A 12,977-nucleotide genomic window follows, 5' to 3' on the forward strand; every position below is an offset into this window, starting at 1 on the left:
CAAAAGCTGCGTTAGATCGAAACCTGTTTTGCCTGACGTCCCGTCCATCTAGAAGTATCGTATATGTCTCTGTGGGTACAAAAGCCTTTTTCTGACTCGTTCCATCTCTTCTGCCACTCAACAGTAGCTTCATCCTGTGCAAACTACCATTGGGTCGCGAAGACCCTCCGATGGTATACGTTTGACCACAATGACCTTCTTTCACCAGAATATCGTCCCTATTATCACACAAGCCACTTCGTCGGATATTGTTTGGTAAGTGCAATGTGCGGGGTGTAAATGGCCAATTCCAGTATGCAGCTCCTATTTTCCTTCTATTTGTTTCCTCTTCCAGTGCATTTTCCCAGCTCCAGCATTGCATGGTTGGGTTACTGTACACTCTATCTAGTTCGAGATTTCTGGTCGGTGATTACACTAAAAGCCTTAAGCACGGGCTGTAAATATATAGTTTGTGCTCCTACTTTTATAGACGATGACTGTTTTTACTCGTACTTACTGATAAGTACTACTTCCGTTTTTTGTTCTGCGAGCGATAGGTCACCATTCTCTAACCAGGACTTAATGTCACAAACTGCTTCCTTCGCCTAAATATCGACCTGTCAGTTCAAAATTGCTGACGAAACCACAACCAACGCCAGTAGGTGGGTCAGGCATCAGCGCTCCGCTATACATATTGTCCACAAGAGTGGGCCTAGCATGGAGTTTATAGAACGTCGCATGTTGTTAGATATGAGTTCTGTCCTTCATCTGCACACAGAATTCTATTCGGCAATGAGAAACAACAGGTACTTTGATGCGCCTAATTTGATTAAGTCTCTGGTATTTTTCTTCATCTCGTGGCTTTGACGGCATTCTCCATATCAAGTGTTATCATTGCGTGGCGGAGAGAGATCTGTTAGCACTGATGAAGGCAACAAGCGGTTCCCGAAATATCGGTATTGGCAAGCTTAATGAATATTACTAACGAATAGAAAAGGCAGTCTTAATTATTGCAAATAATTTAATCACTAAAAATACTAAAAACAAACAGATTGCACTTAGATAACTGCATAGGTCATAGATCTTGTCTCTCGAAATCTGAATTGATTTTCCAAGAAACCTTTTCTTCTCTTTCGGTAATCTGTTACAGATTATCCATTTAAAAAAATGCCAGAGAATTGGGGAGAGGAGAGAGAAAATGGTGGGCGTTCATCCAAAGTTTTATTTGACTTGAGAATGATTATCAGCTTCTGCTTCTTCCGCTGCATGGAAAAGCTCCTTCTTTCAGACGCGTGAGCAAACAGCGCTCTCTTGACTGCTACTTTAATAGCTTTTTGGGGGATGGCTATTTTTTATACCTCTCAATTACAGAGTTTACCACAACTTTTCAACCAGTTTCCGCATATTGCAAAAAAGTGATGGAGTTAATAAGTTTAGTGGTTCCAGTGAGAGTAAGGCCAAAATGATCATTGGGAAAAGTGGTGAAAGTTGATTGTGCAGGTCTGGCGATCCAAAATCCAAATAGAACTCCACTGCCACTCCACAGCCTAGTCAATCTTATCAATTTCGTTGGTATACCGAATTCTCTCATGGCCAGTTACAGTTACAGTTTTACCCTCGCTACGCTGTCATAGGCGGTTTTAAAGTCGATGAAAAGATGGTGCAACTGATGTCCATATTCCAACAGTTTTGGCATCGCTTGCCGCAGAGAGAAAATCTGATCTGTTGCTGCCTCTTTGATATCGGCCAATGATATTCTGGGCGTATGGGGCTATCCGGCCTAGAAGATAGAGGTGAATATCTTATAGATGGTATTCAGCAACGTGATATCTCTATAATTGCTTCACTGCGTGATAATAATAATCGTTGGCGCAACAATCCATATTGGATCAGGGCCTTGAAGTGTGTTAGAGCACTTTATTCAAAACCGTAACGGTACACTAGGAGGCAATGTGGTCAGCATTGCGCTCGCCCGAGATTATTACCCTGATTTGACTCAGGTACTCATTCACAGCTGAGTCGACTGGTATCCGACGTTAAATCACGATACAAATTCCGCTGCCACCAGTGAGATTTGAACCGCGATCTTCCGTATGACAGCCTAGTGCTCTAACCACTGAGCTATCCGGACACACGGACACGGACACACTGCGTGATATCCCCCTTTTTATGTGTGAGACAGATGATGCCCCGTTGCCAGTCGTCAGGCATTGATTCGCTGTCCCATACTTTGAACATCAGTTGATGAACCACTTGGTGCAATTGGTCGCCTCCATATTTAGCCAATTCGGCTGTAATTCCATCGGCTCCTGGCGACTTATGATTTTTAAGCCGATGGATTGCACGGACTGTTTCTCCTATACTTGGTGATGGCAGCATTTGTCCGTCGTCTGCAGTTGGCGGGACCTCCGACTCGCCGATATTTTGGTTCATCAAAATACTCAATCCATCGCTCCAATATGCCCTTTCTGTCGGAAATCAGATTTCCCTCTTTGTCTCGGTAGGATGAGCATCGAGGTGTACAGGCTTCATCCTGCTGACTTGTTGGTAAAACTTCCGCGCCTGGTGCGGTTGCTCCCTATACTTTACTAGTTCACAGACTTGTTGGTTCTCCCAGGCTTCCTTTTTCCGTCTTTGAAGTCGCTTCTCCGCTCGACGGAGTTCGTGATAAGTGTCTGCGCGTGCCCGCGTTCTTTGAGAATGCAACATTACTCGGTATGCGGCATTCTTCCGTTCCAAAGCTACCTTTTTTGCGGCTGGGGCCAAGTAAGTTTGTGGCCATATGAATGATAACGTTCTTCTGGTGGTTGTCAAGATCATTTGTTGCTACTTCATCTCCAGGATCTTTGTTGACTGCGGTTATTGGGGCATCCATTTCGTCCTTATAAGTGTTGCGGAGGGCTGTGTTGTGAGTGGCTTCAGTATTCACTCTCACTTGATTCTCAGAGGGGATTGTAGGTGGTGTCGTAATTCGAGCTCGGAGAATTATACCAACGAGATAGTGGTCCGAGTCTATATTGGCCGCTCTATATATCCTGATATTCATCTAGACTGAAAGGTGGCGGCGTTCAATCAGCATTTGATTAAAAGTGCTCCCGTCTGGAGAGGCCCACATATCTTTGTGGACCGCTTTTCGCCCAAAACAGGTGCTTCCAACGACCATTTCGTGCGATAGTGCTAACTGAATAATCCGCAGTCCGTTACCATTGGTATTCCTATGTAAGGTATGTGAGCCGACGTATCGCCGGCTCCGTCCCTGCCTGACTGTTAAAATCTCCAAGTATGATTTATATGATACTTGGAACAGGCTTCGATGGTCCGCTCAACTGCCTCGTAGAAGGTATCCTTCTCTGACTCTGCAGTCTCTTCTGTAGGGGCGTGAACGTTTATGAGGTTTATATTTCTAAACTTGCCCCGCAAACGCAGAGTGCATAGCCTTTCGCTTACATTTTCCAAGCCGATTACAGCAGGTTTCATTTTTGGCTGCCGAAGAAAGCTACTCCGAGCACATGGTTTACTGGATGGCTACTATAATACCTCTTCTCCAGGAAACCGGTACTTGTCCATCACATCGTTTGCAATGCTGTTACATCAGCCTTATATTGGGACAGGGTATCGGCTAGCTGCTCAGCAGCATTCGGTCTGTACAGGGAGCGCACGTTCCATGAGAAAATACACAAATCGTTAATCCGTTGTGGTTGTCGGGTTCGTCGTTGTAAAATCCATCCTGTCCGAGGCTCCTTCCGTGGCTTCGTAACATCGGTTTTCCGTGTAGGGTTGTCAGGCCTACCCAACCCGCAACCTGGAAGACCAGTTGGTACATTTTGTGCCGTTTTTAGGCGCGGGAGACTCGCCTTCATCCTTCTCCGTCTGCAGTTTTTCATGAAGAAAGAACTCCCAGCGATCACCACGTGGAGGTGGCGATAGGAATTGGTAGTAGAGCTGTTGGTGTTGGTTGTCGTTTCCCAGGTTTTATGCTCCATCGTGGGTACCAATCCACGTTTCGCCCTATACTACCCTTTGACTGCCGATGTCACATCACTTATTAAAAACTTATGTTGAACTCATCTCTATTGTGTACAGACAGAAATATTTTATCAAGAGTCCTTCATATCTTTTATTCCATTTGACAACATTGATAGCTGTAATGATTTTGTTTTGAGTAGATAGCTGGGGCATTAGTATCCTTACGCTTCGACGACCAACTGTTTTATCCACTGAAGTGGAAACGATTGCGTATCTTAGAGACTATGTTTAGCAATCCTAGTCCGATATAATGTGGGATGACCTATTTCTCCAGTCGTCGCAATGGTTAACTCCCTTTGATTCCTTATCTTTTTTTGTTCATGGTTCCGTTTCCAGCATTCCTATGCTTAGCTGATTTTATAACGGCTCAATATTCATCTCTGATTAATTGTTAGGTGTAACAAAGTGTTGTCAGAATCGCCTGCATATCCATCTGTCATCACAATCCCATTGTTAGCTTTAAAGAGTATGTTGAACTATTCAGTTTTACACTAAAATGCTTCCGCTCCTCCGTGTTGCAAGTCTCTCTTGGTGCTTTGTTGTAATGTTCTTCAGTCCCGGCTGAAAAGGGACATACGCTATACTCCGAATAGCCGGGATGAAAATCATGCGAAAAAATCGAGACCGGGGTGAAAATTATATGGGTCATGGGTTTACTAAAATTTCTATTGCTTGTGCGGGCCTGGGGAAACCCCTCCTTTTGACCGTCCTCTCGTCAGACCTGACTATTCTGCCTGGAAGCTATTCCTAGATTCTGCGGTTGCAGCTTGCGGATGTTACTTGCATCAAAGCGACAAAAGATTTTTTTTCTGGAATGCTCACCAGATGGCAATAGTGCAGTGCCATATTGAAAGAGATTTCGTTTAGATTCAAAATATCCGCTAGGGTAGGCCATAAATTTCAATCCCTATTATTCATTCGTTCAAAGGAAAATCATTGCCTCATCCAATTTTTGTAGTACTTAGATGTCTATCGATTATGTGGATTAATTCCTAGCCCCTCCTTCCTTCCCTTTCTGAACCAGACTGGGAAACGTAGTAGCAGAATAAAGGAATTTGAAAATGAAAATAAAACTGGACGTTCGCGTAGGCATAAAACGGTTTGCACCAAATTTTCCACTTTTTTCTGTGTCTATGGAGAATTTGCGAAAATCTTCTCGGTCGTGATATGTGTAAGGATTATTCTCCAATCTTGAACTGTTCTCGAAGCATCGATTCGAAAACTACTAGAGATCTCAGAGATTTCTAAAATAGTCCATCAATTTTTGTATTGCAGCTACTTATTTTCAGAATTGATTCGACAATATTAGGAAGCCATAAAAATTCACTACCTGTTACTTAAGACTGGCGCAAATGGAAATTATTAAATGAAGATATGTATTTTCTAAACCTACAACGCTAGTTAACATCTACCATTCTTAAACGATATTAAAGGGTGATCATGTGAACCACTATCACTAAACTTTTAATCAGGATAAGAGGTTTAATCTTTAAATCTATAGTGATTTTGAAGAAAAAAAAACTTTGCCGAAACTCTAGTATCCCTCCAAAATTGTATGGTTCCGATTTAGGTTTCCATCTGTTTTCCATTCATTTTACCCTCTATCATTACACATTTTTATAAAGCTTCTAAAAAACGCAATATTCACATTCTATTCCTCATTTTAGTGTACAATCAACCGCAGTGGATTTATTCAAGCCAGGATCATTGGAATCTTTGAACTATTTGCTAAAAATATCACCACGTAGCACATCATCCTATTCACCAACATCATCATCATCGCGGCCAATAACCGATCAATATTCACCAAATTCGGTATCGGCTGAATTGAATTGTTTATCTTTAAGTAGCGATAGCGGATTACAAACGGGCAAAGTATCTGAAATGTCCGGATACGGCGATAATATTTCAACGTCGTCAGTTGCGAGTGCGACTCCCACGTCGAAATCACTAGCATCAGAGTCGGGTTCGTCTGCGGTGGGCGGCATTAGCAAGGACGATATCGTCGAAGATGATTCTCTTACTAAATGCGATAGTTTAGAAGATAAAGAATTTGCCAAACACGATAGTAGCGATATGGACAAGACAATGACGACGCCCCCAACGTCGGGAGGGGCTGCAAGTGGATTAGCGCGTAATAACAGTGTTCGTGCCCGGGCCAGTATGTTCCAACAGTTGGAGGAGCGAATGAAGCATGGTAGCAGCCCGGAGGAGAAACCTCTACCACCGAAAGTTAGAAAAGGTATGACCAAACTCTTCCTATTTGAATTAATTTTTTTTTTTTGGATAACTGTGATACATCATTTGAATTAAAATCAATCAAAAGTAAACTTGGAGTCGAAATCGAAGATATCTTACCACTTTTCTCACAGCACCTTTTTTGTTCATATTTCCCAATCTAATCTATGCTATCTTTATATTAGCGTTTATTTGCAATCAAAGTTTTAAAGTGAACTTTTATCTTTCTAATCCAATGATTAAAAAAACGACTTGTTTGCTGTGAAATAATTATAGCCTATGTTTTGATTTGGTGTGGTTTTGACACAGAAAATTAGAATCACTTTCTTTTGTTATGTGTGAACTTAAAGATATCACCAATTTTTATGTATGATTACTCAGAAACGGTACCTGAAATTGCCACATGATAGAAGTTATAAATATGATATATAGCAATTGGTATTATGTTTAGCAGCTGTAAAAGTAGATTAGGTCAAGATTGATTGAAGTGAATGTAGGAATGTGTATGTTTACAAACTAATGAATCAGCAAGTCTTATATCAGTGTTAAAAAAATATATTTTCACTTGCTAAAGAAGCATCTGCGTCACCTTCTCGCATAGAAGAAGTTGTCAACTATATTAACAGAGTTTGGTATAGGCTGCTAGGCCGACTGACGGTCATAGACATTTAAATTCTGGGCGAGGCTTCAAACCAAACATGATGTTTTCTCTCTTGGTTCAAACTAAAATCTTATTCTAGCTTACGAGGCTTCTTTCGATATTTTTCAGTTGTCCTTAATAAACCCTCAGTTATCCTAATAAACTCAAAATCTTCACCTAATGGTGAAAATTGGGGTGTGCAAACTGCATCTTGATTTCGATCTTCCACCAGGGACCGGGTTGCACAGCAGTACAGCAACAGTACAGTAGGTTAGGAATTATGAATCCCTCTTAAAAGTAAAGGTACCTTTTCTTGCGTTTATTTATAGCCTCAATTGGTACCTCGGCAGGGCAGGGCTAGCTTATACTATGTATGTTCTTTCGTGGTTGTTACGATGCGAATATTGGTTTGGTTGCATATCCCTTGTTTTGAAAGACTTCTTGATTGCTAACTGTTTCCGCCAGAATTTTACGAAGCTTGTCCAATAGCGCTTAGTTTGTATTTTAGCAGAGTTTGCTTTCCGTTTTATGCTCACGTCGCACGCGACAAACGTACGTTTTGCTCAGGCATCAAGAAGTTAGCTATTCGGTTCGCTAGTAGTTCTTCCATGCTGGATGCGATGTTATTAGGTTGTTGCACATGAAATAGCCGATTTGGCAATCTAGTGGAGTTAGTTGCGATTTTGCAGGATCAAACCACCACCAGTTGGCGCTGTTGGTGTCGGATAATGAAGTATTTATACTCCTACATTTAATCAAAAAGTCATTTCATTTTTGACCATCGTTGTGATAACAGTCAATAAAAAGGAAAAAAGGATGGAAAAGAGTCAAGAAGGTATACTTTTTCTATATGAGTTCAAACTCGGTCATAAAGCAGCGGAGGCGACCAGGAACATTAACAGCGCATTTGAAGCTGATACGGTAAGCGAACGAACCATACGGCGGTGGTTCGGAAAATTCCGGTCAGGCGACGTAAACCTTCAAATTGCGCTACGTGGACATCCAGGACCATCGATTGACAACGACGAGTTGCGTTTGCTAGTCGAATCCGACACACGTCAGTCTATGAGAGACATTGCAGAGATACTGGGCATACACTATTCGACAGTTTCCCCGTTCTTGAAACAACTGGGAAAGGTGAAGAAGCTAGACAAGTGGGTTCCGCATGCCCTTACGGAGTAAAACATGGCGCTTCGAATAGAAATTTGTAGTTCTTTACTCTCCCGTAAGAGAAGCGACTCCTTTTTGCACAGAATAGTGACATGTGATGAAAAATGGTATTATACGACAATCGTCGCCGATTAGCACAATGGCTAGATGCTGATGAGCCACCGAAGCATATGCCGAAACCAAGCCTCCATCCGGAGAAGATAATGGTGACTGTTTGGTGGTCTACAGCTCCAGTTATCCACTTTTCTTTTTTGACACCTGGAGGGAAGATAAATGCACAGAAAAACTGTACAACAACTACTACTTTTTTAAGCATATGGATAATTTTTTGGCGGAAAAACAATTTAGGAATGAAGAGGCCATCGAAATTGCCTTCGACAAGTTTATCAACACCCGAAAATTGGACTTCTACGAGACTGGCATACATGCTCTTGTATCTCGCTGGGAGAAGTGTTTTGAATCGACTGGTACCTATTGTGATTATTTAAATAAATTTTTGTAAGCTTTACAGTCGTTTCAAATTTTAGTACCAAATCGGCCATTTCATGTGCAACAAGCTAATATATTCTTCTGGTAGTTCATCCATCCTGGAAGCAAGGATATATTCTAATCACAAAAGGCTGAATTTCATCAACTCAAACCAGCTTATGAATGCTCCATTGGGTAGCAGTAGCTGTGGAAAATACTCTGCTGATTTTTTTATGCCCTTTACTTCCATGGGAAAGTGAGCCAAGTCAATTCTTGGCCTGCAGAATCAGTTGCATGTAGTCTTCTCAGTTCAGTGATTGCGTCCTCCAGATGAACATCCTCAAAAGTGATCTGTTGTTTGCGTTAATTGAGTCGTCCTATCTTTAGTTGTATTTCTCTAGGCCATTTTCCTTGGACTCGACTTTTTAATGTACTACTGCAGATTAAAGAGAAAATGGGAATAATGTTTTTATGCTATTTTGAGCCTTATTTTTAGGACCCTCGTCATTTATCGTACGAGTGTACTCTATCGTAGTCGGTATCCCGGTAATTCTAGCCGGTAGCTGAATTGCTTGAACGTCATCCTTTCAATTTCCTTGCTGCGGTTTCGAATTCCGGCCGCTTTAGGCTTATCACTTGCGCACCATTGATTGTGATAAAACACACTTTGAAAATGCAATGATGTTTCCGCCTATCAACAATAATAACAAAGTAACTATAGGAGTTCCCTGTACTAAACAAAGGATTCCGATGAAGGTGGGGTTTAGGAATTAAATTTTTGAACGTATTCTTGGCAATTGTATTCGTGACTTCATTCAAAATCGGAACTACTGACGCAATATATGCTGCGAAGTTACTTATAGAGAAACACCGTCAGAAACATAACCCTCTTTACATAGCATTTCTGGGTCTAGAAAAAGCAGTTGACCGTGTCCCACACAACTTGACGTTATTTGTGATCGACATATCAATGAGCTTCTCAGATCTAAAATTTTCCACTGTGTCGTTCATCCTGCCGAGTCCTATGATTCTGAGTGTTCACCGACTATAAATGACAATAACTGGTGGATACACGCTATGATCACTTGCGAAATGATTCGCCATTGATATGGGGTACACCGATCGTGTAAACATTTTTTTTGGAGAGGAGTCTACGATGATATGATCATGTAGTTTTCCCTAACGAGAACTCACTTGCCAACATTGAAGTCTATAGGAAAGGACGAAAACGGCGGCCGAAATAACGGTGGGTTGACACGCTGGATGGTGATTTGAATGTCTCGCGCCTGCATCAAGAGCAGGTCTTTGACAGAGCAAAGTGGCGGAACTGATCAAGGCAAACCGGCCCTGCTTCTGAACGGGACAAAGACTGAAGAAGAAGAAGAAGAGGAGGTGGAGTTTAAGAATCATGTGTTATTATTACTTATGGTGTTACCATGCAACTTTTTCAATACGTCCCGATTCAAGGAGAGAGAGATTAGAGTAAGGCAAATATTTAATAAGGAAATTCATCGCATTTTAGACCAGGGCGATGTCAATAAGTAAAACATTTTGACGATAGTGGTACCACGCTATTCATATATAATAAAGTTGGATTTCGTGCTACTCTGCGGCCGTGAAGGGCTCCGGCGGTCGAGGATAGAAGAGAGAGAGAAGTGAGCTTCCCATATCGGCTAAACTACAATCGACACCGTATATATGTATATATCTTACACAATCCTTACTGCTACGAATGTCGTGAAAAGAATACATTATTTTGGTAAATTTGGTTTGTACGGTGTTATACTTCCTTCGCAACGATCAGTATGAACTTGCCTCACTGGCTTATTGTCACGCATAATAAAGAGGAGTGTGAAGATAAATTAGCTGAGCAGGATAAAACAATTTGCTATCAATTTTTCCTATTGGAGAATATATTTTTTGAGAAATTTGCAAACGAATGGAGACCCATTGTAGAAAGGTCTGTCACTAGATGGAATTAGCAGGGATCTCGACATAACAATTGACCATACGGCGTTAGTTTGGATTATAATGTTGGGTTTTACTGCTGCTGTGATGTGCCGGCAGAGTCTTTATAGAAAATTTACAAGAACAAAGGCGAAACCGTCAGCAAAATTTTTTTGATAAACTTGGGTGTTTTACCCAAAGAGAAGAGTCCGTTGACCACAAGAGAGGAAGGAAGTTGCTCCCGAAGTGGTCCGGTTCGTCATCAAGTGGATGCGTACTCAGGACTCCCAGCATCCTCAACAACAAAGAGTTTGTTTGAAATGTTGTTCCGTGCAAAGAGGATACTAGGAACCGCACACAGTGTGGTTGGCTTGAGCGTTTTAAACATGATGGGATAAGTGTTAAAGGCCATGCGGTTTTTTGCGTCTTTCATTTTTTCGAAACAATGAAAACGTTGAAAATATCTAACAAAAATCATCGAGGATCATTGATCGACGAAATTTCAGAACAGACAGGTGGGAGTTGGAGTTCGTTCGATATTGTTAACTGGGGTTTTTAAATTAGACGTATTGCCACTTCATTTCATTCATTTTGTCCAAAGTCATTACAAGTGATGAAGGTTGGGGTGTGACCTAGAAATCAAGCAAGCGTCAATCTATTGGAAGACTTCCAACTCCCCAAGACCAAACAAAACAACGCAAATGATGTTGAATGTGAAAACGATGTCAATTATCCTTGTTTAAGTTCGTAGAATTATATACCGGGAATTTGTCCCCCTTTGGTCAGACTGCTAACCAGCACTTTCATTTCGAAGTTTTAAAACCTCCGCAATAGGATGAACCGAGGAAATAGCTGGCGATCAGGTGAGTGGTTCCTTCGTTATTCTAATGCCCCTGTACACACGGTGTTAGGAGTGAACCGCTATTTAGCCTCCCAGAAGACATCTGTCATTCCCCACCCTCCGTATTTGCTCGTTTAAGCTCTGAACGATTATCTGGGGGTTTTATGTCCCGCTCGTATTGGTTGGTAGTTTCTCCAAATTCAGGGTTGGGTGTCCTAATTTTCCTGCATTTGCCAGAACTCGATTCGGAAATGCAGTTGTTGTTGGTTCAAGAGATGAGGATTCTATCTCAGCGGCGGAGAAAGAAAATTCCAGAAGTATTTATTTCAAATAATTTATCCCTAGAATATTTCTAATGTGATATAGAACGAATCAGGGAGCAAGATGATGATGTCATTTCAAGGACCTGTCTCCTAAAAAACTAATAAATCCGAAATGAAAATTTTTAAATTTATGATTGGAAATAGAGGATTTTCTCAGTGAGATGAGAACCTCACCATCGTAACTTGAAGGTTTAAGGAAATAGTTTGTGACTGATCAGTTCGGTAAACCGACAACGATGACTCCTAAATGGGGTTGGTGCACAGTGCCCTATTTCTGGAGTGGCAATCATGTATGCATACAACCGTTTGAAAAATTTTGAAAATTCCAAAAGTGTGGTTTGTATTTATAGTGTAGGCTGATTTCACAGAGGAACACTGGTTGAAGGTTTCCCTTGCTGAAAATAGCTCGCAATATTGCCTATGCGCATGGGCTACGATTGATTTAATCTTCAACGTAATAGCACTAAGAAGATCCTTTGTTGGTCGATGCATTGAATGTCTGTAGCTTGTCTTCAGATTTCTAAAAGAATTTTAAGAAATTAGTTTTGTAAATGCCACGAGGATTCAAACTCCAAGAAAGAGCAATATTATGTCAACTCAGGGAGATCAGCGGCAAAGTTCCAACCGATATATAGCAGGGCGAATCTTGACGTGGAGACTCATTTTTAAGGTTTCGTTTGCAATTAACAATATTAAAATCGGTTCAATTTCTGTCTGTCTATCTGTCACACACCCGTTTCTCAGAAACGACTATACCGATTGACACTAAATTGGGTGAAAAAGTGGAAACTGTGAACGCCCAGACATGCAGTGAGTAACATCTCTCTAGGTTGGGATTAAGGGAGGAGGGGTCCTCATCGAATATAGTCATGTTCGATATCAAATAAAAGGTCTTGATTACAACTTTTCGATGCTGGTCTTAGCTTTGGAAGGAAAGGCGGGGAGTGAGAGGGGTCAAAAGTGATGATTTATTTAACGAACCCATTACCAATCGAAAAATCTGAAAAAGATCATGAAGTTTCCTCTATACTGTGTCGATAACTGCTCAAATTAAGTTCAATGTATTTTGAAATATCGACTTGAACCATAGACTGTGGCACGCTTGATTGAGTGATAAATAAAATCACCGCAGTAATTGTTTATCTAAAGTTATATTTTTATCACGCATAATATGCATTTAAATTGGATTAATTTTTTACTAAGAAAACTGAACTATTTCAGTCGACTAAGTTAAAAATTTTGACGAACTAAAGAATTAAGTCATCATTAGCCTTTGTAATACAAAATTAGAAATATTCAAAATGAACATCCAAGTTGTCTATTGTCAACCATGAGGGAAGACCTC

At 41.0% G+C, this 12,977-nt stretch overlaps 1 protein-coding gene across 10 annotated transcripts in view; it reads left to right on the top strand.

The window, feature by feature from the left end:
- LOC119649162 (supervillin) overlaps positions 1 to 12,977 on the top strand; it is an 838,258-nt gene that overhangs the window by 503,679 nt on the left and 321,602 nt on the right. For all 10 annotated transcript variants that reach the window (XM_038051179.1, XM_038051177.1, XM_038051182.1 and 7 more), the window contains one exon: positions 5,673 to 6,247. In XM_038051179.1, the coding sequence (XP_037907107.1) occupies positions 5,673 to 6,247 (575 nt within the window). The remainder of the gene's footprint in view (positions 1 to 5,672; positions 6,248 to 12,977) is intronic.

The sequence above is a fragment of the Hermetia illucens genome, chromosome 2, assembly GCF_905115235.1.
Source record: "Hermetia illucens chromosome 2, iHerIll2.2.curated.20191125, whole genome shotgun sequence".
NCBI lineage: Eukaryota > Metazoa > Arthropoda > Insecta > Diptera > Stratiomyidae > Hermetia > Hermetia illucens.